Source organism: Cavia porcellus, unplaced genomic scaffold (genome assembly GCF_034190915.1).
Source record: "Cavia porcellus strain 051 isolate PalLab524CR breed Dunkin Hartley unplaced genomic scaffold, mCavPor4.1 scaffold_16, whole genome shotgun sequence".
NCBI lineage: Eukaryota > Metazoa > Chordata > Mammalia > Rodentia > Caviidae > Cavia > Cavia porcellus.
This window is the reverse complement of record NW_026947499.1, coordinates 19,556,128-19,583,816: the sequence shown is the minus strand read 5'-3', so window position 1 is coordinate 19,583,816 and position 27,689 is coordinate 19,556,128. Positions and strand designations below refer to the sequence as shown.

Here is a 27,689-nt window from a genome sequence, read left to right as displayed (position 1 = left end):
ATCCATTTTATTCAAGGACAAAAAGAAAGAAAAAAAAAAACTACAAAATTTCAAAACACATCAGGGTACATTTTTTAAAGATAAGCTATCTTTACTTTTTTATTTTTTTCTTTCTTTTGTATGTGTCTTTTTTTTTTTTTTTTTTTGAGACAAGATATTGTTCTGTAATTTAGGCTGCCCTTGGACTATGTAGCCCAGGGTGGCCTTGAACTCACAGCAATCCTCCTGTCTCAGCTGGGATTACAGGTTTGTGCTACCATGCCCAGGTTATCAATGTCTGCGTCACCCTTACTTTAGTAATATTGCTCACATTTTTAAAAAAATTTAGGACTGAGTTGGGTAAGCTCTTTATACATCTTCTGATACACAAATTAAACATTCATTTGTTTAACTACTTTAAATGGCCTTGAGTGCCTCCAAGGGTACACTGCTGTGCTTTGTGGAATCTGCAGGCCACCAGCCATAGAAATCAAAGAACAAGCATCTAGATGCAGGTCCTGGGGCAGGGACACCATTACTCACCAACAGTGTCCTTAGCTAGATCGGTTAATCTCAGAATGCTTCCTGCAAGAGGAGGGTCCTGATAAGCCTGGCAGGCTGGTTCCATTTGGCCAATGGGAACCCCGAGGGTGGGAACTACAAATGCAAAACAGTGGGGTTGGAGCAGGCCTGGCACATCTGAAAGGAGGTTACACACACAGCTCAATAGGAAGCCTGTGCTTGAGAAGTACAATCACCCTCACTGCAGAGAGAATCAGAGGACTGGGGAGGGGAGGTCCCTGCTGCACAGGCTGGTTGAAAGGAGTAAGTGTAAGAACGCAGGAGTGTATGTGACTTTTGTGAACAGTGTGTAGGGGAAAAGCTTTGCACACTTATAACTGAGTGCCACCAGACATGGCCAATCCTAATAATTCAGCTTTCCACCTGTCCCTAGCACTTCCTCCCTCCCTTTCCTAGAGGGACCTCTGCTCCCCACTTGGCAGCCAAGCTCCCTCTCTCAGATGCTTTTCCTCTTGATGGTTTCCGGTGCCAGTCAGCCTCTTCTGGTACACCAGTCTGTACAGAGGAAGGGAAAGAAATCAGGGTCTCTCCCTGCCCCACTGTCATAGTATAAGCATAGCAGTTACCCAGGGTGGGTAAAAAAAGCTTCAAGTTCCTGAAAGGCAGGGAAGCATTCTAAAGTCACACCTTTGTCATCACTTTAGTTGGGAACCACGGTGGTAAAATCCTGAGGCCTCAGACCCTGGCTTGATGGCCCATGCTGTAATTCCAGCACTCAGGGAAAACAGGGCAGGAGGATCACAAGTTTGAGCGCACCTGGGCAACGTAGTGAGACCTTGTATCAAAATAATAAAGATCTGGGGATGTAGGTCAGTGTGATTGACCAAAAAAAAAAAAAAAAAAAAAAAAAAAAAGTCCCCAGACCTAAGAATTCAAACGCAGGACAAGCACGTCTAGGCACTCAGGCTAAAGGCAGCGTTTGGGATAGACACGCAGTCAGAATGCCGCGTAAACGCTGTCAGGGTCCGGCGCTGTGGTTAAGATCCCAGCGAGCGGGTCCTCTGAAGTTCTCACAAGCAGAGCCTTCTTGCATTCCCCACCGATGCTTCTCGGGTTGTTCGACCCAGGAAGAGTCAAAGAAGGGTCTGGACGCCCCCTTGCGGGAGTTCTTGGATGGATCACTCTAGTCCACCCCAAACTGAGACCACGTGGTGCGCAGGTGTAGGGAGCGAAGACCGACCTTGCATCTTCTTCCTCCGGTTGTCTCTCTCCCTGCCCCCCTGCCGTGGTCCTTCTAACAAAGACCTGGTCCTGTCGCTCCTGCTTCATTCCTCGGCGATCCGCGACAACGGCCGGTGTCCGTACGGTCCTCATAGGTCGAGCCAGACGTGGGGAGGGAGCAATGACCTCTTTGCAGCTGAGACGAGCGTGCAGAGCAGAGGGATGCCGGAAGAAGGAGAAGCCGCGGGGCGGGAACGAGGGTAGGGCTAGGAAGAGTGCCGCCTCCAGGGGGGCGTGTCCTTGAAGCCCCGCCCCGCCCCCTTGCTGGAGGAGCTGCAGTTTCTGACCGAGAGTTACAGACGCTGTCCACGCGCAGCTCGTATCGTCTGAATCCTCTACCATGCCTCGGGGAAGCCGCAGCGCGGCCGCCCGGCCAGCCAGGTGTGAGGAAGACCTGGGTCCCGTGGGGCCGGGGCTAGGGAAGCGTGGGCAGTCCTCCAAGGACGTCCACGGGGTGACCTTGGTTGCTATAGCGCCATCTTGGTGGGGGGGGAGGGGTGCCGCAACCCTTCTTCTAAGACCGAGGTCGCGCGCGTTCCCTGGAGGAGATGGATCTTTTCCGGGAGCTACAGGCGTCTCACACCCCAGGAGTCCGAAAAGGATTAACCCTGCTTCTTTCTACCCCGCAGCCGCCCGGCTGCAGCTTCTGCCCACCCTCCCGCGCATCCACCACCCTCTGCAGCCACCCCGGCTCCTGCTCCGTCGGGCCAGCCCGGCCTCATGGCACAGATGGCAACCACCGCCGCTGGGGTGGCCGTGGGCTCAGCTGTGGGACATGTCATGGGCAGTGCCCTGACCGGAGCCTTCAGTGGGGGAAGCTCGGAGCCTGCCCAACCTGCAGCCCAACAGGTGAGCAGCAGGTCCAGGACAAATGAAGCTGGACTCCTCAAGGCCACTGAAGTGTCCTGGTGTATCCCAAATGCCCTCCGGCTGGGAACTTTGACTAAGAAGGGTGCTATGCTCACTTTGCTGTTGAGCTCAGTGTCACTGGCTCACCCTGCCTCTTTCTTGAGGCAAAGGCTCCAGAAACTGACACCATCCGGTCCTTTTTTTAAAGGCAGTGTGGCTCAGAGACTTGTTCAGGGTCACTTAACTTTAGTGGGAGAGAGGAATTTTGACCTTCTCAAGTCTTTGTTGTCATGCTGAGGTCCAGTATGTGGCCACGGGGGCCAAGGGTGAAGGGTAGTGTGTGACCATGACGCCTGTTCCTTGATGACCTGTCCCTCATTGGGGCCTTGCCAGTGCTGAACCAAATCCAAATGCTGCTTAGCAGCTGGCTCAGGGTCATGAGAATCAGTGCCAGGAAGGTGCTAGAACTTGTGAGGGTGGGGCTCATACTCTTAAGACTGTATGCTTAATATAGGGTTTTCTAGAACCTTCTATTCCCCCTGCAGCTGCCTAACATGCCCATTTTGAGGCAGCAGGAAAATCCTTCTGCATCTGCTGAGTGCCTGTGAGAAGGCTGCTAGCTTACCCTGTTTCACAGATGGAGCAGCAGAGGTTAGACAGGAGCAGACAAGCCCCAAGTCATTCAAGATACCTTAGACCCGTGGGCATCCAGGCTGAGAAATTGGGGAGAGCCAGGCAGCCCTCTCGCAACCCTGAGATGACACTGTTGCTTCTTGCAATGTGCCCCTAGGCCCCTACCCGTGCTGCCCCCCAGCCACTACAGATGGGGCCCTGCTCCTACGAGATCAAGCAGTTCCTGGACTGCTCTACCACTCAGAGTGACCTGTCCCTGTGTGAAGGCTTCAGTGAAGCCCTGAAGCAGTGCAAGTACAACCACGGTGAGCAAATAGACTCTACCCCAGTACCCTTTGGGGTGGGGGGTAGACCTTCTTGCATCTGCAGGGTGATCACCAGCCTGTGTACCCCACCCCCACAGGTCTGAGCTCTCTGCCCTGAAGAGGCTGCTGTGGACTCCTGCATCAGCTGTGACATGGCTCCCAGGCCACAGCGCTGCCCCCACCCCATTCCCTCACCGACAGCCGGACCATGATGACAGATTGTACCTGGGAGTAAGGCTGGGGCTTCTTACCCCACAGAAAACCAAGACACAAACATGTAATTAATTAAAGTGTTTATTTTAGAACACAGCCCTATGTGTACCCTCTTGCTGGCCTGACTGTCAGGAGCATCCTAGCTGGTCAGGGAAATTGATGTGTCATTATGGCATGCTGGGAGGAACCCTGTTGTAATGTACACTGTGGCTAGCCATGGACAGACCACCTTGGGGAGTCCAAAGTAAGATGATAAAGGCATTAGAAGGTGACACTAAGGCCATTTGACTCTGGAGACTGCAGTCCAAGGGGGAGCCTGTTGTCTCTACCTCTAAGGTGTCCTTTCACTCTGACTGTTTCTGCCTCTGGATCCCATTATCCTCACCCACATCTTACCACCACCACCCCAGCCTCACATGTATGTGACCTTGCCCCTCTTGCTGATGCAACTTCTCAGTAATTCCAGGTTCCGCAAGAGGACTCCTGCTGGTTTGCTCTCTGTTTGCACCTGATCACATGAGACAGAGGTCAGAGCCACCAACCTTGGTGGCTTGGCTACTTGGCTAATGTGTGCTAAGTCATGGGGCATGCTGGAACAGAGGAAGAGGCCATTTGAACCCAGTGCAGCCTGCTTCATGCACTTTTTCCTGGTATTGGAGATGGAACTCAGGGCCTCACACATGCAAGTGCCCTACCACTGAGCTACATTCCCAGCACGCGTGCGCACGCACACACACAAACACACACACACAGAATGGTGCTGGGGATCTAATCCAGCCCCTTGTGCATGGTAGGCAAGTACTGTGCTGTGCATTAAGCTCCTACTATGTGTCATACCCTATTCTACATCTAAGCACTGAGGACTTTCTTGCTTCAGGGGCTCACATTCCAGCAAGGTGGACCCATCTCAAGGCACAGTGTCTTCCCTCTTAAGGGTATGTACGTAGGGTTGGTTGAGGGTCTGCCTCTGTATATACATGTCTTTCCCTTGGGCATGTCTTTCTGGGCATCCATACCTTCTTCACAGTGGATTCCTGGCCCCAGCTAGCGGGTCTTGGATGGCAGTGAGCCCACTCTTCGGGACCTTGAAGAAGTGCCTTGCTCCTGCTGGCCTCGCCGATTGCCCGTGCGTCGCCTTCTGCTGTTGCCTGTGGCTGGGAGGCCTGACAGCCAGCGCAACTCCTCTGGAAGGCCCAGGAAGCCCTGCTTATGGAGACTGGAGAGCAGAGGTGCCCTCTCCCTGGGTGCCCTCTCAGCCCTGTCACTCACCTGCTAGCTCAGGATAGCAGTCATCTAGGTTCTCCAGGAGGGACACATAGCGGGTGGGGGCTCCACCTTCTCCTGTGGATATGGAGAGACAGAGGGTCCCTGGCTAGCCTGATGGTCCCCCACCTGCCTTTTACTCTGGATCTGTGCTGGCCTGGGCAAGGGAGACAGGACAGGGTCCTGGGTAAGAATAGGTTGGAGCTAGGTCCTGGCCGCAGAGGACTAGGTAGGGTCTTGGGTTGTCTGTAAACTGCTGTTCTCTTACATTTCATGTCACTGCAGAGGACAGTCTTGAGCTGTACTTACTGATAATCTGCACGAGGACATAGGTCCCTCGCTCATGCAGCAGGGGACGATGGCCCATGGAGGGGGTTGAGGAAGTCCCCTCCACGTCCTCACCCAGACTCACTAGGTGGCCGTCCTCAGCCAAGAGGGCAATGGTTGCTGGAGAGCAAGGAGAGAAGTGGGGCAGTGCTGGCACCCCTTCCTTTGGACTTTCAGCCCCTTCACCCCGGACTGCTTCCCATCTCCTTACCATCGGGGGGTACTTGCCCCTTTTGCTTCAGGTGGGCATTGAGGGTCACCAGGCTGCACCAGGGATTGACCAACTCACAATGGCCAGCTGAGGGGCAGAGACAGAGCAGTTAGCATCCCCTACTTTTTTGTAGGTGTTTTTTTTTTTTTTTAATCGGTACCGGGGATTGAACTCACAACCGCCTGCTTGCAAGGCAGGTGCTTATGCCGCTGAGCTAAATCCCCAGCACCAGCACCCCCTACTTTACCCCCAATCGAGGTCTTTTGCTTCTCCCTCCAGCCCCACCCCCCACGGGGGGGGGGACAGGGCTGTGGCTAGGGCACAGTAGTCCAATTGTGAGTTGTGAATGATTAGGATTCATGCTTGAGGTTCACTATTTAGGTCCCCCCACTATGGCCAGGACCCAGCTATGCCCTGAGCACAAGCTTGACCTGCATTTGCCCAGCAGCCCACCCAGCCCGACGCCCTCCCCCTCCCAGAGAGCAGATCGGCCTCTTTCAGCAGACCTTAGCAATGTGGTCTGGCGCCAGGGGGGCAGGGAATATGCAACTGCAGCTTCAGGTATCTGATGCCAACTGAGGCTAGAGGACCACCGATCAAATGGCAAAGAGATGCTGCAGTTTTTAAAAGGCTGCACTGGAGCATGGCCAGTGATCACCCAGGAGGAACTCACGCAGGACTCAGCCCGGGTTTCCCGTCTCCAGGCTCTTGCTCTGTTTTTCTATAAACCTGCTTCCCCAAACTCCCATCCTTTCCTGCTCTGTACTCCTTCCACCACCACTGCCTCCTCACCACCCCTAGGAATAGCAAGGCACGCCTCAAAGAATGTCCCTTCCCGCCCACTGCAAGGGACCCCACTTACCTCCAAACATCACCGTGATAAACATGGCTGCAGCAGCAGGGAGGAGATAGGTGGCTGGGCAGAGGGTGAGGGGGGATGTTGATCCTCTACCTTTTGACTCCCCCAGCCTGAAAGGGCCTGAGATCTACTCCAGGGTGGGGTCCTGTTGGGGAGACGTGAACATGTGAAGGTTGGATAGGTGGGTAATCTCAGCCCCGAGTCCCAGCTCTGCCACCTGCACAGTTACTCCTAGACACCCCCCCCCCCCGGGCTGCCTCCTGTCCCTTTTCAGCTGGCCAGCTGGAGGAGCTCCCCCTAGCTCCTAAGCTGGTCTCCATGGCACTGGGAGCCGCTACAACCTCTAGGGAGGAAATGCCTTCGCCCCAGTGTCCGGGTAACAGAAGCTGTGGGCGTTCCCCAAGGCGGTGCTATGATCGGATGATAGTAGAGGCTCCAAGTTGGGGGTCCACGAATACTCAGATGTGGACTTCAGAGCCCACAACCTCCAAAAGGAAGAGATGGAGCCCCCGGCCTGGAAGAAGTGGCTGTGTTTGTGTCCTTACCAACCTGTGCAGACTCTACACCTAGGTATCTCCCGTGCTGGCTTTCTTTCCCTCTGTCCCTTTCTCTCTCCCAGCCCTCCACTCTTCCATCTGTATTTCTCTTTCTTACCAGTTTTATTGAGTTGAAAGTTACATACATTAAAATTCGCCCTTTTCAATGACTTGAGGGATTCTTTGGTTTGTTTTTGAAATAGTAGGAATCGAACCTACTTTTGCAATGAGGTACATTTCCGGCCCATTTATTTATTTAATTAGAGACAAGGGCTTGATAAATTACTGAGGAGGCACTCCAACTTGTGATTCTTCTGACTCAAATTCCTAGAGTGCTAGAATGATAGATGTGTGTCACTATGCCCAATGTATTTTTGAGCTTTGACAGATCTCAATATCACCAACCAGGATATAGAGCATTTGCATTACCCCCCAAATTCTTTATGCCTTCGTAGTTAAATCAAAGCAAATCAACCCTCTCCAAAATAAATAAAACCAGAGGCAAATCCCTTACACATATGCCTGACAATAAGAGCTATGCACAACAACTCTGCCGGAACCACAGTCTTGCGCAAAGGCCACCACAATCTCACACAGAAATGCGTCTGCAAGGACATCTGCCTGGCGACTGTGTGTTTAGTCTTGGACTGGCGCCACGCTTGTTATCGATACTTGTAGCCAAGGATTATTGCTGCAAAATATTTTATGATATCCATTTCATCTTTAAAAATTTCCCTTTGCCTCAACCTCCTTGAATACACTCATGGTTTATTATGTGTATGTTTATTCGCATTGCAATGTTACTTTCTCCCCAAGAGAATTTCTCGAGTTATTTAGGTTGACATAGTCAACCCTAGTCGCTGGTGTCCACTGCTCTTTTTTCTGTCCCTGCCTTTCCCAGGATGTTATATAAATGGAACCACACAGTATGGAGCCTGTTATGTCTGCCTGCTTCCATTTAGCAGGATGCATTTCAAGCTGCATGTATGAATAGTTTCCTTATTGCTGAGGAGTGTCCCTTTGTCTGAATGTACTGCAGTTTGTCAATGTATTCAGACTTAGAACCTTTTAATGAATTTTCTAAGAACTCTTAAGCTACACTAAAATTTTTTAAAAAACTACTTTTAATCATCTATAGAAATGATCCCCGAAAGTATAGTCTTACTAATTTTAAAATAAATTAATACTGCTTGTGTGATTTTTTTTACACATATTAAGTGTAATTATAGGAAATATAATTTCCTAATTATAGGAAAGCCAACTAAAGCTTGATCACATTGGGGCTGTGGATTTAGCTCATCGGTATAAGCACCTGCCTTGCAAGCAAGCGGTCGTGAGCTCAATCCCTGGTACTGATTTAAAAAAAAAAAAAAAAACTTGATCACATTAAGCACTACAAAATAAAGGCAAAAGCTAATCACCCTTTAACAGAAATAGTCTGTATGCAAAAATTCCAAGTTTCAAGTGTATGATTTAGTGGCTGACAACTGTCTGCAACAAAACATGAAACAAAATAATTTTACTGGGTTGCTTTTCACTCTTCAACCATCTATTTATCTAAAGTAAAGATTTCTGATAAAACCTGCACTTAGTTTATCCATTCAATTTCTCCTTCTATCATTCTTTTCTTTCTGTCATCCCCCAACATTATCACACCCCCACAGTGATACCACATAATTAAAAACAGAAAGTACCCGGGGTTTATGCTTCAGATCACGACATCATTTGAGTCATGTCAAATGCTGTACTGCTGTGCATGTAAAAAAAGATGTTTCGTGATCATAGTTACCTCAAAAAGTAATTATATTCAAATAATCTGATGTATCATGTGTTCGCAATTACAAAACCATGAATTTGACACATGACAATTTATAAGTTAAGAAATTATAAAATACTAAAAGATGTGAACAGCTTTTCTTCTGTTAAATGTTCTGTTGAAGAGTGCTCCACTTAGGTACTGATTTTTTCAGTTAACATAACCAGCCCACTGTATGGCATGCTAAATCATAAAGTACAAATCCAGGGAAAGTAATATCTTTATAGTTTCAAAACTTCTGGCAAACCAATACAGTATTCTAAATATAGTAACAAGCTGGGCATGGTAGCACACACCTGTAATTCCAGCACTTAGGAGGCTGAGGCAGGAGGATTTCCATGAGTTGGAAGCCAGTCTGGGCTACATAGTGAGTTCAAGGCCAGCCTGAACTACGTAGCAAGACCCTGCCTTAAAAAAGAAAACAACAATAAAAAAACATAAAAAGCCCCACTAAAATAAATAAATGCAGTAACACAATATTGCTACAGGTATTCGTGCTGCAGAGCTAAATCCCCAGCCCCTTCAGTACCAAATGAAAACACTGTAGTTTTGCGCTGAGCAAGTTATTTTTATACAAATTAGTGTCTTTTACAACTATACAGTTTCTCCTTTTAAAGTAAGTTGCCTGTGCACACTGTTCTTGTTTATAGCATCAAGGCCACTATGTGTGTGTCAGGGATGGGTCTGTCTGCTTTGTTCTAGAATTGTCCTAAATCCAGCTACAGTTCCAAGGTCCAAAAAGCTTCAACATTCTACCTTAAGAAGACTCAGGGTCATTACCAATTTCTTCTAAGTACTTTCTAAAGAATCATTGTATTATAGATAGCTAAGTTAGAAAAATAAGGCCTACATGTGTCCCCCAGGGATAAGCAATAACCTAAGATTATACTATAATTGGATCAACTAGTCCAGTAAAGCCCAGATAGGTAACAGTCACCCGGGTGGGTAACCATAGTATCCAGACCCATTCCTTCCCCAAAATGCCTTTGTTATTTCCGTGTACCCTTCTACATGACTACTTCCCTCTTGGATCAATATTAGATGACGGGGGGCTGGAGGTTTAGCTCAGCGGCATAAACGCCTGCCTTGGAAGCAGGCAGTCATGAGTTCAACCCCGGCACCGATAAAAAGGAAAAAGACAAAAAAAAAAAATATTAGATGACAGGCTATACTTGTAATACTATTGGTTGATTACCATTTGACCCATGTTGTACTCCCCTCATAGCTTTGTGCCCACTTCATGATTTTGCTCTATAAAACATTCTTAGAGAAGTAAGCTCAGTGGCAACCCGCATGCAGGTCCCCTTCTGTCTCTCAGGAGCTGTTTCCCATAAATCTTTCCCACTCTTAATCCCTATTGTTCCTTAGACTCAATTGTTCGATTTTGGGGGACACAAACTCAGCATATCTGACATCTAGGAGGTTAGGAGTTATATTTTCTCTTATGTCACACGTTCACAAAAATGTTGGACCTCTTACCGATAGGATTATTTCCAAAAGATGAAAAGTATTTCCAAAAGATGAGAAGTATAAAACAAAAAGAGGCCTTTATTCTGAGAACACGGAGAGAGATGACTGACACCCTGGCCACTGAAGTCCAGCGATCTCTCTCGCGGACACATGGCGTGGGGGAATATAAGTAGCCTAAGCTTAGGGCAGTGCCCTAGGGCCATTAGAGATGCACAGGTATTTCATTGGCACACGTTTGGCGCCAGGGGCAGATTCCTAAGGGTGGGGGGAGATAGAGTTACAGGTAAATCTCTAGGGGTGGGGGAGACAGGAGCTCCCTGATTCCGGCTGAGGTCTTTTCTGGCTACAGTGTCCCATCTGGGCCAAAACCCTTTCACTTACTATTAGTCACTTCAAGCCATACTAGCCCCAAATGATCCCTGTAATTTAGAACCCCTGTATCTTCTTGCTTTGAAGGAAACCATATAGGCTTACTCTAGATTATTAAAAAGATTCCACTTAAAATAGTTGTATTTTTAAAATAACAAATATATTGTCTGCCAGCAGAGACCTAGGGGACTTGATTTTGCATAACAAACTTCCTTATCATTTCTGTACAGAAGCTGCTGCCGCCATCCATGATATGCTTTCTCTTGCCAAAGCGATCCATTCTTCACACACAGCATGTAATTTATGTATTCCCCACTCCACTACTTGGAAGCTTTTATTAGCATTTCAAGACATCATGATTGTCATCAGACCTTCAAGTGAAAGCTGAGGCTGACTGCTTTCACTGTGAATATAGGTTCCTTTTTCAAAACAGTTTTTTCTGGGTTCTGAGGATGTAGTTCAAATATAAATCTCTCCATCCATATTTGTAAATGAAATACTGGATTTGGGTTCCATTGTTTTCTCTACAGAATCGACTACAGAGCATTTTTGCACTAATATTTTGGTTGTTCCTGCAACAATAGTAAACTTCACGATGAAAGGCAGCCCCTAGGCTGTGCTGAAAAGTGTGTAGCTGTGTAGTTTCCGGAGAGATTTACATCGGTCCAATTTGGTTCATAGGGTTTCTATATTTCTACATCAGAGCTATTTTAACAGTGTCCCATGGGTGGTTAAAGACGTATGCTTTAGACCAGGCATGGTGGCACTTGCCTGTGGTCATAGCACCTGGGAGGCTGAAGTCAGAGGATCACTGCAAGTTTGATGCCAGCCTCGGTTACATAGTGAGTTCAAGGTCAACCTGAACCACACAGCAAGACTATGTCTCTGAAAAAAAATGAAGACATATGCCCTGAAGTTCACAATTTCATGATGCCAGCAACCTACGAAACATTGAGACTGCACTAGGGGACAAATGAGAGTATACTGTTTTGATTGGTTTTATTGTTTTCTTCAGGGATGGTGAGGTCAACAGATCAGGAGACCAGTGCCCTTGATGATATTATATGTTACTCTGTTCTCAAGAGAAGGAGGTGCCTATGCTATGGGGGTTTACACCAGGTAAAACTACCATTGATCAGGAAGCAGAGGGAGAGGAAGTGTGGGGAGGAACTTTCGTTATGGTTTCTGCAGAAAGGAACGGGCAAGGCAGGGTAGGCAGGTTTAGAAATTCCTAGATTGAATAACTTTAATGGACTCAGGCATAGGAGTTTTTTCCCAACAGTATGGTAACCGACCCTGGGTGATTAACAGGTGGAGTCTGAGAGTCCAGTATCAGAGGGGATTTTTGGGCTGTGGGCTCGGAATTGGTAGGTTTGCATTTGAAAAATGCATAATAGTTTTGTATCTCTAAAGATAAGATAATCTAAGAGTTCCTTCAAGGTTGGCAAGGCCCCAGCATGGGAATGCAGAAAATAAAAGACACAGTGTATTAGTTGGCTTTCCATTACAGTGACAAATAATTGAGACCATCAACCGGATAAAAGAGGAAAGGTTTATTTGGCTCATAGTTTTGATGGCTTCAGGCCACTGCTTTTGGTCCTGTTGTGAGGCCACACATGGTGGCACAGCAGTTGATCATCCCCATGACAACTGGGAAGAAAGAGATAGAAAGTAGACAGTTTCCCACTACATCATTGAAGACATATCCCTAGTAATCTGACGTCTCTTGCTAGGCCTCCTAAAGATTCCACAATATTCCAGGAGTGCCAACCTGAGGACCAAGCCTTTAACACATGGGCTTCTGAGGAACATTTCAAATCCAAACTACAGTACTTAATATAGTGTGCCCAGCACTGAGCCGACACCTCTATTATTAGGTCTAGAATGTCTCCCTAAAGCCTCATGTGCTCAGAGGTGAGGCTTTTGGGATGCGATTGCATCATGGGTCACTACTCTCATCAGTGGATTAATTCACTGAAGAATCAATTCACAGCTAACTGTGTCCTTAGGGTACAGGGTATGACTGGAAGAAGTGGTCACTGGGGAAATGACCTAGAAAGGTGTATCTCCCTCCCCAGCTTCTCTCTTTGCTCTTTTGTGAGACGAGGTCTCACTGTGTACTTCAGGTTGAGCTTGAACTCACTATGTAACCCAGGCTGGCCTCGAACTTTCAGTGATCTATCTTCCTGCCTCAGTCTCCCAAATGCTGGAATTACAGGCAGGTGCCACCACGCCTGGCCTCCCTTTGCTCTTTGCTTCCTGACTGCCATAGGATGAGAAGTCCTCACCCAGACTCTTTCACCATACATTTTTGCCTTGGAGTCAAATGTTGACCTTGGACTGAAAATGTGAGCCAAAATAAAACTCTCCTTTAAGTTTTGGGTTTCAGCTATTGTGTCTTAGTGGCAAGAAATATCCAAGACCAAGACAATATGCTCTCTTTGCATCTTCACTCTCCTCTAGCTGCCAATGTGCTAATCTTTATTTTCCAGATGAGGAAACTAAGGTACACAAAGGAGGAGTAACTTGGCTGCAATCACACACTGAAGATAATGAGCTCGAATTCAAATCTAAGGTGTAAACCACCTCAGCTGTCCTCCATCTGGAAAATGAAAAGGACTTACATTGTCAAGGCTGGCAAGGATTTAACAGAACTACAACTGTCTTATGTTGCTGGTGTAAGTACAGGTTGGTGCAGCATGTTGGAGACCTTGGCAGTGTCCACTAAATCTAAATGTACACGTTTCTTACCTCCTGGCAGTTCCGCTGCTGGGTGGAAAATGAGAACACGGGTATACCAGAAGACACTGATAGGAGTGTTCACTGACAGGCATGTTCATTGGTCTTAGTCAGGACATAGAAAGCTCTCAGATGTCTAGTAACAAGAGAATGGATCAGCCAGTTGTGGTATCGTTACAAAATGGATTATACACAGCTGGGGAATGATTATGTATTCCCCAGCCTGTATTGTTGCCTGCATGTGGATGACTCTCATAATATTGGACAAAAGAAGCAGGCACACACCTTCACAAATATAGAACACACACTATCATTCTGATACAGAAAAACCAATATCAAATCAAATGGAAGACTTTGCACCAAGGAGCTAGAAGACAACTTGTTTATTATGCTAGCGGGCTGATGGAAATCTTAGTTCCAAATCATCAATACCAAAGCAGATCCTTGTTCAGTTTAAATACAATTTGCAAGCAGGAAGTACGAGGTGTTACTAGATTGGTTATATGGATTGAATTAAATCATACATTGTCAGGTAAACTGACTCTACATTAAAAGGAATTGTTTATCATAATGGAGGAACATTTTGGAGGTGAAGGAAGAGGATTCAAGCAAAACTAGCAGAGTTAAAAAGTATTTTTGACTGGTTACTTCATCCCAATCAAAGTCCTTGAAGCCAGTTAGGAGCAATATATTTTCTTAGGTAAGGGAAACATAAGCTGGACAAGTCAAATGGGCCCAGCATGTTATCAGAAGAAAAGCAGCTGAGCCCAGACTGTCAAGGCTGGCTGAATTCATCGGAGTGGCTATGTGACAAGGTACAGCCTAGGCAGAGGCTACTATTCATCTCTAGCTTGTGCTCTGAAATACCTGTAAGTTTGTTAGTCTACACGTGTGCCCTTACACTATAATTTTATCCCAACAATTCTATTTGTAGTAGAAATTCTGGAGTAGGTAAAATAATTCTAAAGTGATAGAAGGCAGAATAGTGGTTTCCTTGGACATTAACCTTTCCATCATTATAACGAAGGGTGTAAGACCTGAGATAAACATCTTATAAGTAGAAAAGGTTTATTTTGCTCACAGTCTGGAGGTTTCACGGTCAGTTGGCCTTTTTTCTCTTGGACCAAGTCTTTAACAATAGGCCTTTGAGAGACATTCTAGATTCAAGGTATAGTAGGGATAGAATATTACCCTAGAACAGTGAGGAAGAGTTGCCTCTGGAGACACACAAATTAACTTCTTCCTTTTTTTCCCCTTTCTTCTCTTTCTTTTGCTTCTTTTTCTTCTTTTAGTACTGGGAATGGCCTGAGCTACATCCTCAGCCCCGCCCCCCTCCCTTTTTTTTGAGGCGGGGTCTCACTAAGTCATTAAGCTGCCCGTGCTGCTCAAATTTGTAATCTTCTTGCCTCAGCCTCTCAGAGTGTGTGTGTGCCATCACGCCCGGCTGGAAATGTTCTAAGTCTTGATCCAGATGGAGATTACAGTGCTCTGTGTGTACACATGTATGTTATATAAAATCACTGACCTATTTTGTTTAAGGTTTGCATACTTCCCCATATTCTACTTGTACTTCCATACAAAAGTAGATTCTGGGGCCAGGGCTCTAGCTCAGTGGTATAGCATTTGCCCGGCATGTTTGAGACCCTGGGCTGATCCCCAGTGCTACAAAAACTAAAGCAGGTCTCAACCTCCTGCTATAATAGCTCTTAAGGATTTGCGAGTTTCTGCCCACCAGGACCTTGACATTTGGGAAGATGGGACCAGGCTATTGGCCCTAGCCACACCTCTCCTTCCTCAGTCAATGGTTAATTTGCATGCTTTTTTGTGGTCCAGCGGTCTTCTCAGTCCTGTGCCGCTACTCGCACGTGGAGCACAGTCCAGCAGAACATCTCCCTGCCTGTTTCTCTGCCTCTGGTCATGGCTTGTTCCCAGTGCCTGGTTCTCCTGCTGATGGGAGCCTTCCTGACAGGTGAGCCTTCCCATGGCCTGGCTGACCTTGGGGTGGAGTGGGGGATCGCACTGACCTGGGAAGGTCCCTGCAAAGAAGCAAATCAATAAGGACAAACAAGAAAGTCCTGGGAAAGGGACTGAGTTAGAGGGCAAACTGGCTCCAGGCAGTTCTGCCCCTGACCTAGGGCTAGTCACTTCCCTGGGTGGGCCTTGGTTTCTGCATTTGTTAATAAAATATTACTGAGGTCCTTTCAGACTCTTCCTTTGGGGTATCTAAGAAGAACAGAGCTTAACACTTTAATTTTTCACAGGGGAAACTCGCCTGGGCTGGTCCCTACTCCACAGGCCTAACCCTAAGAAAGTCCTTAGTGGCCAGTAGCCTGAGTCTGATCTGATGGGTCATACAGTCCAAGAGTCTCCTGGGGTTTTGTTAGCCTGTAGTCAGAATTTGTAAGGGTCATGAAATTCAAGGGGAAAGGTCTGCAGAGAGAGGGAGGAGGGGAGCAGGAGAATCCTGAGTGCGAATCCTATGTTTAAGTGAACATGGAGCCTTGGGAACTGGGGTCACTGACTCCAAAGCACCCACTCACAAAGGGAAACAGAGGCCTAGAAAGGGTAACCTGAGTCACATGGAACCAGATTTCCTGTGCCAATCCCATTGCATAGGGCTATGGAAGTGGGTATCCCCTTATAGTCCTTGACCAAGTCGTCCTAGGCAGGGGCAGGATGGAAAGGACCCAGGCCTGGGCTCAGTGGGTTTGTATCTCTCAATCTCCCAACCAGCCCTGGCCCAGCCGGATGCACTGCTGGTCTTTCCAGGCCAAGTGGCTCAACTCTCCTGCACACTCATCCCCCAGCATGCCAGCATTGCAGACTATGGAGTATCCTGGTACCAGCAGCGGGCAGGTAGTGCCCCCCGCTACCTTCTCTACTACAATTCGGAGGAGGACTTCCACCGGCCTGATGATATTCCTGATCGATTCTCAGCTGCCAAGGATGCAGCCCACAATGCTTGCATCCTGACCATCAGCCCAGTGCAGCCTGAGGATGACGCAGATTACTACTGCTCTGTTGGCTACAGCTCTGATCCCCAGGGGTGAAGCATGGGATAAATGTTCCAGTCTGCCTCCTATTTCTGCCCCTGAACTTGGATACCCTCTCTCTGATCCTTGCTTTTCTTCTCTGTATAGTAGGTTAATAAAATTCAACATTATTATGAAAACCATGAGTTTTTGACTGAAAAACAAAAAAAAGACTGTAGTTGGTCTGGGAGTGTGTGTGGGATTGTTGCTAAAGAGGAAGCACCTGAGACCCTTGGGGAGTGGCCCAGCCTTACTCTTGGCCCCCAGAGGCTCAGCCTACTGGTCTGTTCTTCCGGTGACCCGAGGCACTAGATGGGGAGAAAAAGGAACCAGCCCTTTTTGCCCCCAGTTCTGCATGGCTGACTGTCCAACGCTCACACAGTCTGGGGAGGCTGGTCCCCAAAAAGCCAATGTTACTCACTTATGAAGGAGCAGCCCCTGCCTCCCACATGGAGTCTGTGCAAAGGCCCCATGGGTCACTGATGCAGCAGGGAGGCAGGTGTGTGTCGGTGGCATGGGGCATGGAGGGAACTGAGAGGCACTTGAGGGCCAGGGCAGACTGTGCAGAAGAAAAGTGGGCAGATACCTGGGTAACATCCCTCTCTACCTGTGTGTTCTGTTGGTCTCGTGTGATTCGGTTGATATCTCTTGGAAGCTTTTTGACAGGATGGGTGGCCACACCTGAGCTGCCATGGGTGGAGGGGCAGAGAAATGGATGGATGGGCAAGTCTTACCCTCAGAGGTGGAGCTGTGTCTGGAACTGGGGCATGTGTGGCTTCCAAAGGCAGGAAGTCCTGGGATAGATCCCTAGAAGCACAAAAACAAAACAAGCTCCCCTTCCTTCCTTTCTGGTGTCCCTAAGAGGCGCCACATGTGTGGAGTTCAGCATCTTGACACAGAAATTAGAGGCTCCAGGGTCCAGGCTACACTCCCAGCCACACCCCCAATCTGTCTCTGTGGGAGTAGGGAGGGGAAAGAGGACTACGGTACCCTCGAGAGAAGGAGAATGCAAAGAGGACTTCTTGAGAACTCTGGGGGTCGTTTCCTCTTCTCAAAACATCAGACTCCTGGATGGGTGGCGCCTGTCTCGCACTTAGACGCCGCGCAGGGGCAGCAGGTGCCCGCTTTTCCTGGCCTCAGTTTTTCTTCTGCACTCCGGCCAACAGTGGCGCAGCTCTGTTTTTCCCACGGCGGCGAGTCACTCCTCTCATCAGAGAGCCTTTTCTGATCCGATTCCTTTGCCCTAGCTTCTGGGTTGTTAAGAGCCGTCCGCACTAAGGCGGTGGGACCACCGAGATGCCAGGACCTCCGCACGGCGTAGAGCGGTCCCGGAAGTGCCCGCAGGCCGGGGGCGGGACTCCAGGTTCTCAGCGGACCCAGGGCTGCGCGTCAGCTGCAGCCGCAGAGCGAGGCCGCGACGACCGCGGGTTGGAGCTGCTCAGGTGCAGCCCCGCCCCGCCCGTCCGCGGCCCCGCCCCAGGCCAGGTGCACCGCCCCGCCCCGGCTCAGGTGAGTGGCAGCGAGTCCGCCAGTGTGACCTGAGTACGACTGACCACCTGTCCCTCTGGTAGCCCCTCTTAGGGCTGGCTCCAATTGATGGGAAGTGTGTAGGCGCGGCGCGTCTTCAGCCAGGCAGCGTGTGCGGGTCTACGGCTGGGCGTGTCTCTAGCCAGGAGACCCTGACCACACTGAGGGTTTGCCCAGTGCCCGGGCCGTGGAGGGGCACCCTGGAAGGTGGGTGACTGATGCAGGAAGAGTTGGAGAAGGCCCCTAGAGAGATAGGAAACATAGGGTTCCAGATCTATCGGTTTTTCATTCAAAAACACCTAACACATTGGAACAGATTAAATGATTACCAGGTTTTTTATGCATAATAGAGTCTTAAGCATGTAGGGGCTACCACATATTGGACATGGAAAATCTGTAAGGAGAGAACGTGGGAAATACCCGGATGTAACAGGTGGGTGGAGGAAGATTTGCATTCTACACATACCAAGAAGGAGGGATCAGAGGGCATGAAGATTGAGAAGAAAACTTTCAGAAACCACGGGAATAAAGTGGGATCAGGGTCGGGGAGCAGTAGAGGCAAGCTCAAAACTTGTGACATCCAGGTAGGCAGTGTGGATTATTCAAAGACGTATTGTCATGTCTTCCAGTTTTTTTTTAAAGACAATGCAAGAAACCTACTGCGTTTTAAAATTGGCAACTAAGGAAAAACTCTTTGAGAACCAAACCAAACGTGTCTATGTGGCAGGATCCCCATGCTGCCAGTTTGCAATTTCTGAAATGTCCCGTGTGAAAAAGGAGATATTGGTGAGCAATGCCAAATCGATTGGGAAAGTGAGGACCAAGAAGAAAGGGATTTGGCAGTAAAGAGGTCATTGGATGCCAGCACTGCATGCTGAGGTCCAAGCTGAAATTGGAAACTTGAAATCTGTCATGATGCTGCGCATAGCGGTATGATTTGGCTGGCCAGGAATGAACATCTAGGGGGATTGGCAGAGAAGATCAGAAGTCAGTAACTGGTTGCCACAAGCAGGCACAGAACATGACACTGGCAGGCAAGTTGAAGAGAAACTCACAGTTGGACCTACTGAGAGAGAGTGTGTAGGACAACGAAGGGATGGGACTAGAAGATGAGAAGCTGGGTGAAAATGGAAGATTATTGGACTCCAAGTTGAAAAGCATAGGCTGAGCTGGGTATGGTGGTACCTGTAATTCTAGCACTTGGGAGGCTGAAGCAGGAGGATCACTGCAAGTTCAAGGCCAGCCTGGGCTACATAGTGAGTTCAAGGACAGTCTTCAACTCAGAGAGATGCTTTTCAAATAAATAAGTAAATGAGACATGCATATGAACTTCTTTTTTTAATGCATATGAACTTCTGGTGCTGCCCAGTACACAGTAGGTACTCATAAACATGACGAGTTGTTATTATGATCGTATCACTTGAGGACTTCTCTTTTATCTAGCACAGAAGCTTCTGAATGGTGCTCTGAGCACCTTCCTCAGCAGTCACTATTGCAGAATGGAGAGCTGAATAGGTTCTAGCATCTTTCCTTGCCTCTGTGAAAACAGACCCCTTTCCACTGGAACAGTGCTGTTTTTATTTTTTACATGTCCTAAACAATTAGTTGACAAAAAAGAAAAAAGTGTAAGAGTTATAGCATAGAGGGCTGGGGATTTAGCTCAGCAGCATAAGCACCTGCCTTATAAGCAGGCAGTCGTGTGTTCAATCCCCAGTACCAATAAAAAAAAAAAAGAAAGAAAAAAGAATTATAGCATAGAAACAAATGGCTTTTCCTCCCTTTGATCATTTAACAGTGCTACATTGAGATTATGCTGTTGTGTTGGGGACTGGGAATTCCACAATTGAAGGAGCACAGAATTTTCTCTTAGAGATCTGGGAGACTAATTTTGGCGACAGTCTTGTAAATATGCAGGATGGTGAGTGCTGTGACAGGGTACAACCAATACCTCACCCCACCAAGATGGCCACGAGTCTGCGAATGCAGAGGCTAAGGGACATTTGGGTCCAGTATGGAAAGATGAGCGGGCTGCAGTCTGAGAGCAGGGGGAAGAACCTTTTAGGAGAAGACAAATCAGTGGAAATGAATTATTGAGCTAGGAGATTAGTGTGTAGGGAACGGGGACTGGAGGGGTTGGGTATGAAGGAACATGGGAAGGATTTGAGCTGCTGCAAGATCCCAAGAAGGAAATACAAGATCAAGCTTGTGTTTGGGTGTTTGACTTTGGTCTCAGTTGGAGATAGGCAGCCAGTTAAGAGGTGATTTTTGAAAAAATCTTGGGGAGTTGCACTGAATCCTGAGCTGCACAGTGACAGTGAGGACAGAGCATAGACATGCCCTGCATTTGGTTTCAGGAAGCAGACAGGCCAGGTTGGGTTGGGTGAGGGTGAGAGGGTCTAGGCTGATGCTGAAGGTGGCACTGCTGTACCCTGTCTTTCCCCAAAATCCCACCACCAGCATCTTCTAGTCACCAGAGGCTTGCCCCCTTTCCACAGTGGCTCCACTTCCTGTTTCTGCCCACCTTTGTGAACACTCATTCTGAGTCTAGACTTCCTAATGTGGCACTTGATTTTGATTTTGTCTCTTTGTCTTCTGGTTGTTTCTAGTAAATGAAATTTGACTCTATTTGAGATTATATCAAGGCCAAGGCTCTTATACTATATTCTTTTGGTCTTTTTTTTTCTTTCTTACTTTTTTTTTTGTGCTGTACTGGGAATTAAACCCAGGGGCTGTGCACTAAGCTACATCCCCAGACCTTTTTATTTATTTTTTATTTTTATTTTTTTGAGACAGGGTCTCAATACAGATCAGGCTGGCCTTGAACTCACTTTGTAGCCTGGGCTGGCTTGAACTCGAGTTGATCCTCCTGCCTCCGACTCCCCAGTGCTGGGATTACAGGTGTGCGCCACCACACTTGGCTTTGTTTTGTTTTTTTGAGACGGGTTTTGCTGTGTAGCTCAGGCTGGCCTTAGATTTGCAGCGATCCACCTGCCTCAGCCTCCTGAAAGCTGGGATCATAAGCAGGTGCCACCATTCCCCATTTAGACTGTTTATTTTTTGAGACAGGTGTTGTTAAACAGCTAAATTGCTCAGACTGGGATTGAATCTGCAGTGTTCCTGCCTTAGCCTCCCTGCTGAGGTTATAGGTATACGCTACCATGTCCAATTCATGTGTTCTTTTCTGCCGTAAATTCTAACATGGAAGGAGGCATCTGTGCGATCCTTGAGTTACTGACTTGACAACATCCCTTGTTTTATTTTCAGGTTATGAGAACAGTGAATGGAGCTCAAAGAAGAGTGTTTTTAAAGACCTAGTCATTGGGATTCAGATTCACAATGGAGGTTCCCCCAGCAACCAAGTTTAGTGAGACCTTTGTGTTTGAGGACAGGTTAGAAACACAGCAAGAATTTTTCCCAGAGGAAGACCTGGGAGACCCTTTTCTTCAGGAAAGAGGTTTGGAACAAATGGCTGTTATTTACAAGGAGATCCCTCTTGGGGAGCAAGACTTGGAACGTGATGATTACGAGGGGAATTTCAGCCTCTGTTCAAGCCCTGTGCAGCCTCAGAGTATCCTACCAGGGGCCAGACTCCAGGACGAGGAGATATTTGGCCCAGCCTTTCTCGAGAAACCCGACATCAGCGTGTGTCAGATCCTCCATGGCGAAGAGTGCAGCCCACGAGCTCATGAAGAAGCAGGCAGGGAGGACGTGGGACCTAATGCACCTCACAGAACCCCACAACCAGTGAAGCCCTATGCATGTCATGAGTGTGGCAAGGCCTTCAGCCAGAGCTCACACCTTCTGCGACACTTGGTCATCCACACTGGGGAGAAGCCCTATGAGTGCTGTGAGTGTGGCAAGGCCTTCAGCCAGAGCTCTCATCTCCTGCGCCATCAGATCATCCACACCGGCGAGAAGCCCTATGAGTGCCGGGAGTGCGGGAAGGCCTTCCGCCAGAGCTCAGCTCTCTCGCAACACCAGAAAATCCACACTGGGAAGAGGCCCTATGAGTGTAGGGAGTGCGGGAAGGATTTCAGCCGGAGCTCCAGCCTCCGCAAACATGAGCGAATTCATACAGGAGAGAGACCTTATCAGTGTAAGGAATGTGGGAAATCCTTCAACCAGAGTTCAGGCCTGAGCCAGCATCGGAAAATCCACACCCTAAAGAAACCCCACGAATGTGATCTCTGTGGAAAAGCCTTTTGTCATAGGTCCCACCTCATCCGGCACCAGCGGATTCACACAGGGAAGAAACCTTACAAATGTGAAGAGTGCGGAAAAGCCTTCAGCCAGAGCTCCAACCTCATTGAACATTGGAAGACCCACACTGGTGAAAAGCCCTACAAGTGTCATAAGTGTGGGAAGGCTTTCAGCCAGAGCTCCTCGCTGATAGAGCACCAGCGGATCCACACTGGGGAGAAGCCCTATGAGTGCTCTCAGTGCGGCAAGGCTTTCTGCCACAGCTCTGCGCTGATTCAGCACCAGCGGATCCACACCGGCAAGAAGCCCTATGTCTGTGAGTGCGGCAAAGCCTTCAGGCACAGGTCAGCTCTCATCGAACATTATAAAACGCACACCAGAGAGAAGCCCTATGAGTGCAATCTGTGTGGCAAATCCTTCCGAGGGAGCTCACACCTGATCCGGCATCAAAAGATCCATGGTGAGGAAAATCTCTAGAAGGAGAAGCCCCGTCATGGAAGCTTTTGCTAGATGGAGTCCATATCCCTATCACTTTGTCACTGAGACAACACCTACTTCTCTGATAACCTTGCAGGATGGACACCCTCCAACGGGGCCCTCCTGAGCATCCCCGATACCAGGAAGCTCCGTGTGGCACTGTGGTCTCTCCCAATTTCCTGGGTAGAAGAGAAGGGGCACAGGGGGAGGGGAGCCCTTAAGAGAGCTGGCTTTGAGCTTTCTTAGTCTCCCATTTGACTCTCAAGCCTGCAGATGAGATTCTGTTTTTCTCTGTCTCTGCTCTCTTTAAGAGTCTAGAAGATGTCAAGAGGCAGAAAGTAGAGATAAACCCAGGAAATTTTAGATTTACTCTTTAAATCAGGTAGCAGACTGGCACTTTCAGAAGACAGAAAACATATTCATAGTCCAAGTCAAGTCAGTCAAAGAAAGTAAATTCAAAAGTAGATACGAAAGGGGCAAAATAGAATTCTCTGCCTGAGTTAGGCATTGATGGTAATAAGCAAAACATGTTACCAAGCCAGAGAAGGGTCCAAAAAGAATAGTTTGGGGTTGGTGAGAGTGGTGATGCCCTGGGCATGGTCTCTTAACCCTCTGGTTACCCTGAGAGTGGAGTCTTTCAATGGATCTATCGCAAGGGGGCAGAGGTTTGGCCCTGTTGCGATCACAGGATGTTTGACACCCGTGACTCAGCTGGGTGCTGGGTACTGATGCCCTCCAGGAACAACAACTCCCTGAGGCCTGGTGCTCCAAGAGCACAGTGTGCCTTGGATGCCAGCATGGCCCACTTCGGGTCCGGCAGTTACACAGATTCCTGTCTTTGCTCTTTGGTGTTGGGATTTGGGAAGCAGGTGGTACGGAGGAGGAAGCCAAGGTTCAATCAGAAAGTCTGATTTCGGGGCTGGGGATTTAGCTCAGCGGTATAAGCACCTGCCTTGCGAGCAAGCAGTTGTGAGTTCGATCCCCGGTACCGATAAAAAGGAAAAAGACAAAAAAAAAAAAAAAAAAAAAAAAAAAGAAGGTCTGATTTCAATCATTATTTTCCTAGTCTGCAAAGAGTGGGTTTCCTGTATAGAATGCTTTCCTGAGGCATTCTGACAAATGTGGTTTTTAAAACTTCCCAAGTGTGCTTTTTAGAAAAATTTCATCTGGTTATCCATAAAGCAGAGCTCAAACTAAATTTCTTTCATGGTCTCCCTACTTCATCCATGTCAATCAGATTAACATGTGTAATTCTAAAAAAAAGTCAGGGCTCAAAATCCAGTGCTGCCCTCTCCTATTCGTTTGACCTAGGCCCCACAACTTCCTAGGGCTGTTTCCCCATCGGAGTGATGAGACCTATTCTAAGGGCTTCTCTCAAGGCTTCTCTGTAGAATGGGGCCACCCTTAAAAGGGCAGCTGAGCAATCATGGGTGGCGGCTGAGAATGGAGATCCTGAGCGAGCCCTCTTCTACCCTGACGCAGGTTATCTGCAGACCATAGAAGGGTCCAACACACTGATGTGTCCTCCTAGACTCTCCCACTGCAATGGTGTCATCCATGCTCCCGTGAACTTTCCTACCTTCCTAACTGTAGCTCACCTGGGGGTTAAGAAGTGCCATGTCCCACCTTGACCAATTGAATCACCAGTGGTAGATGCCTGGTATGTTTCTGAAGCTCCCTAGGTAGTATAAGTTACAGCATGTGGCCAAGCATTGAGCCCCGCCCAAGCTGGGCTTTCACATAGCTAGCTCCTACAGCTTCCTGTGTCAGTCTGTTTACTTTGACAGAGCAGAGCTTGAAGATTGTTCTCTCACTCTCCTGACACCATCCTTGGGCCCTGGGAACAGGCTAGGCAGTGCCAATTGTCTTGCTAAGAGCATTCATCCCATGCCAGAGATCTCTTTTTGTAGTGTTGGAAATTGAACCCAGGGCCTTGCACATGCTAGGCAAGAGCTCTACAGAGCTACGTTCCCTGCCCTGTGGGGAATCTCTAGTACTGCCCAGACTCCTCAAAGGTAGGAGAGAGACAGTCAGGGATGTTTTAAAGTTTTCCAAGAGTTTATGTTTGAATCACATGACTGTATCATGGTGATATGGCCATTTCAGCTGGTCAGAAACATGGTGTGGTATATAGTTTTGATGAGTAAAACACAAAAAGCCATATTTATTCCTAAATGAGGCCCAGTAGACCAGAGATTTCGTTTTGAGGCAGGGTCTTGCTATGTAGTTCAAACTGACCTTGAATTTGTGGCAATCCTCCTGCCTCAGTCTCTTGAGTGCTGGGATTACAGATGTGTGCTACCACACCCAGTTTAGGCCTGAAATTTTGAATCATGGGCTAGAGAGATCCCAGTGGGAGTCTTGGTTTCTTCCAGCAGCCCGCTGTCCCTCAGAACCCACTGTATGGCCAGCTGGATTGTGGAATCCCAGGACAGGATAGGTGGCCCTGGGCACTGTTGCAGGCAGCTAATAAGAAGTTCTCAGTCGTGTGTCAAGAGTCAAAAGGGAATGCCACGACTCAACTGGGATAGTAGGTACCGTTAGGTAGGGCCCCCAGAACATCTACCTCTTTGGCCCTCGCCCCATTCTGTCTTGGGTAGGCCTGTCCTTATCCAGCAAGCATCTGTCACCTACCTTGGGGCTTCTCCTCCTTGCCCTTTCTGCACACCCAGTCAAATTGATTTTTTTTGGTCCTGGGGGTACAACTCAGAGGCTCTATACCATGCTGAGCAACATCCCCAACCCCTTTTAACATCTTCCTATAAGTTGCCCAGGCTGACCTCAGATTTGTGATGCTCCTGTCCTGACCTCCTGAGTTGCTGGGATTTTGGGGATGTGCCACTGTACCAGCGCAAGTTGATTTTTAAAAATTTTTTGTCACTACTATTTTTTTGTCACTACTATTTTTTTTTTTCTGTCAGTTAAACCCAAAGCCTTCTCACACACTACATCCTCATCCTTTTTATTTTGAGACAGGGTCTGACTAAGTCACTAAATTGCCCAGGCTGGACTTAAACTTGTGATCCTTGACTCTGGTTCCCAGAATGCTGAGGTTATACTGCTGTGCCATCACACCCAGCGCTGATTTTTACAGCATCACTTTGCACAGGTCAGTACTCTGCTTAAAGCCAACGTTCAGGAGTTGGCTGCGTGTAGGCTCTGCTTCGGCCAATCTGGCTCATTCCCTGTGCAGGAGGAACATGAACGTAGGGGTCGGGGCGGCCCCTGCTAGAGGCCGTGTCTGTCTGTGCCTGGCTTCTTACGATTCACTGGACGCTGTTTTCACCTTTTGCAATGTGCACTTTCTGCCTCCTCCTCTTCACCCTCTGCCTTCTCTTCCCTCCCATTTCTTCTTCTTACATAATATGGGGATAAAGACTGCTCCCTCCTCCCAGGATTAACAGATTCTTACATAAAAATTGTTAAGAGCAGGTACTTTTTTTGGGAAATATGAGCAGAGCCTACTTTTATTTAAACTCTTTCAGTCTTACTGTATATTTTTAAAAGAGATCTCATTTAGATTCAGTGTAAAATTATAAAAGATAGTCTCTGGTAATATTTTGTTTTGTTTGCAGCTCTGGGGATGGAATCCAGGGCATTAAGCATACTAGACAAGCATTCAGCCCCTGGCCTACACTCTGACTCTTTACCATCTTTTAGTTGAATTGTTTGCTTTTGTTTTTACTATTTCACATTTTTTCCTTTATCCAGCAGTGCTTTACTTAGATGCATTTGAGTTTTATAAAATGCCAACTCTTGATTTTTGTTTACTAATCTAAATGTTTTGTTAAAATGTATCTGCTTCCCCCTTTTGGTGTCATACTTTTTTATCGGTACCAGGGATTGAACTCACGGCCATGCGCTTGCAAAGCAGGCACTTATGCTGCTGAGCTGAATCCCCAGCCTCAATACTTTTTAAGATTATTTAGAAATAGTTAAGCATATTTTTAGAATTGCTAGTGAATGTAGATATTTTGGTTTATAGTTTTTTCCTTACATAGAGCTTTGTCTGGTTTTCATAAATTTTCACATGTTTTTTGCTTGTTTTTATAGTCCTAGGAATTTCCTTTTGGCCCATGTGTTGTTTTTTAATATTTACAAGGGATGAATGCTTAGGTCAATGCCGCTTACTTCTAGTACTATGGTATCAACATTTCCAGATGTCTATGGAACTTTTTTGAGCCAGGATACATTATCAACTTTGTTAACTCAATTGCTTAAATTACTTAATCATGCACTAACTTCCCTTTATTTCAAAGTTCTTAACCTGGGATCTAAAGATTGCCTTGGGTTAAGCGTATAGGGATTTTAGGGCGTGTGGATGCATAGGTGTGGAGCAAGATGTGTGAATTTATGCATGCACGAATGGGGAGGCCTGTCCCATTGATATTTTTGTAAGGGCTTTGTGACCCCAGAATGGTTAACACTTACCTGATCTAATGTCTGAGTTTATATGTTTGTCCTTTTGTTTGTTCCTATTTTATTTTTATATTATTATTGTTATGATTTTGTAGTTGGTCTTACTGTGTTGCCCAGGTTGCCCTTGAACTTCTGGGCTCAAGTGATCCTCCTGCCTCAGCCTCCTAAGTAACTGGGACTATCAGCATGAGGCCACTAGGTACGGCTTCTGTTTCACTTTCAATATCTGTTTCTCTTACTTTTTTTTGGTCCTGGGATTAAATTTATAACTTTTCGCTTGCCAGGCAGGCCACCAAGCTGAACCCCCAAACTCTCTTTTTCATACAGGTTGCTGTGTTGATACAGTTCTCGCAAAAAGTCTTTGCAAAACAGGCAGGGTATAAGTCAATGTGAAACTGTGGAACATATATATTAATAGTGATATATTGGAAGACTGTGCCTTTTGGTACCCCCTTTTGCTTCTTAATGCTTCTAGCTTAAGCTTCTCTTTTCCAAATATAATTAAAACCTCTCGCTTTTCTTGCGTTTAGCTCAGCCTCTGATTTTTTAAATTGTGTGTATATTTTGCTATTTATCTGTAACTTATAAGCAGTGAATTGTCAGATTTCATTTTCTGATTCTTTGTATTTTTCTTGTTACATAAAATTATGTTACTAATGTTA

The 27,689-nt window shown here is 47.4% G+C and overlaps 4 protein-coding genes and 1 long non-coding RNA gene across 9 annotated transcripts; 3 read left to right on the top strand and 2 right to left on the bottom strand.

The window, feature by feature from the left end:
• The first annotated feature begins 2,002 nt into the window (after positions 1-2,002).
• Positions 2,003-3,878, top strand: Chchd10 (coiled-coil-helix-coiled-coil-helix domain containing 10). The gene is made up of 4 exons (XM_003477943.5): positions 2,003-2,163; positions 2,412-2,631; positions 3,422-3,569; positions 3,668-3,878. The coding sequence occupies exons 1-4, from the start codon at positions 2,123-2,125 to the stop codon at positions 3,685-3,687; spliced, it is 429 nt and encodes a 142-aa protein (XP_003477991.1). The 5' UTR covers positions 2,003-2,122; the 3' UTR covers positions 3,688-3,878.
• Positions 3,846-7,110, bottom strand: CUNH22orf15 (chromosome unknown C22orf15 homolog). Its single transcript, XM_063225850.1, has 6 exons — positions 6,446-7,110; positions 5,584-5,670; positions 5,355-5,492; positions 5,052-5,123; positions 4,799-4,966; positions 3,846-4,290 (listed from the first exon to the last, which is right to left on the bottom strand). The coding sequence occupies exons 1-5, from the start codon at positions 6,468-6,470 to the stop codon at positions 4,827-4,829; spliced, it is 462 nt and encodes a 153-aa protein (XP_063081920.1). The 5' UTR covers positions 6,471-7,110; the 3' UTR covers positions 3,846-4,290; positions 4,799-4,826.
• Positions 7,111-13,159: 6,049 nt separating this feature from the next.
• Vpreb3 (V-set pre-B cell surrogate light chain 3) lies at positions 13,160-16,544 on the top strand. Of its 3 annotated transcripts, none has more exons than XM_063225849.1 (3): positions 13,160-13,311; positions 15,206-15,341; positions 16,142-16,544. In XM_063225849.1, exons 1-3 carry the CDS (start codon positions 13,186-13,188, stop codon positions 16,420-16,422), a joined length of 543 nt encoding a protein of 180 aa, XP_063081919.1. In that variant the 5' UTR covers positions 13,160-13,185; the 3' UTR covers positions 16,423-16,544. The 3 variants fall into 3 exon arrangements, 2 of the variants coding, with proteins under 2 accessions (XP_063081919.1, XP_012996985.2); XM_013141531.3 differs by having other exon boundaries at positions 13,168-13,311; positions 16,106-16,544; XR_010039692.1 differs by lacking the exon at positions 13,160-13,311 and having other exon boundaries at positions 15,207-15,341; positions 16,180-16,325.
• Positions 13,741-17,763, bottom strand: LOC106025251 (uncharacterized). 2 transcript variants are annotated; one of them, XR_001198852.3, is made up of 3 exons: positions 17,395-17,759; positions 17,139-17,211; positions 13,741-15,408 (listed from the first exon to the last, which is right to left on the bottom strand). It is a non-coding gene; the product is annotated as an uncharacterized LOC106025251 (long non-coding RNA). The 2 variants fall into 2 exon arrangements; XR_010039693.1 differs by having other exon boundaries at positions 17,139-17,763.
• Positions 17,764-27,689, top strand: Znf70 (zinc finger protein 70). Of its 2 annotated transcripts, XM_063225847.1 has the most exons (3): positions 17,764-17,913; positions 21,196-22,591; positions 25,585-27,689. In XM_063225847.1, the coding sequence occupies exons 2-3, from the start codon at positions 21,268-21,270 to the stop codon at positions 25,593-25,595; spliced, it is 1,335 nt and encodes a 444-aa protein (XP_063081917.1). In that variant the 5' UTR covers positions 17,764-17,913; positions 21,196-21,267; the 3' UTR covers positions 25,596-27,689. The 2 variants fall into 2 exon arrangements, with proteins under 2 accessions (XP_063081917.1, XP_023416630.1); XM_023560862.2 differs by having other exon boundaries at positions 17,765-17,913; positions 21,196-27,689.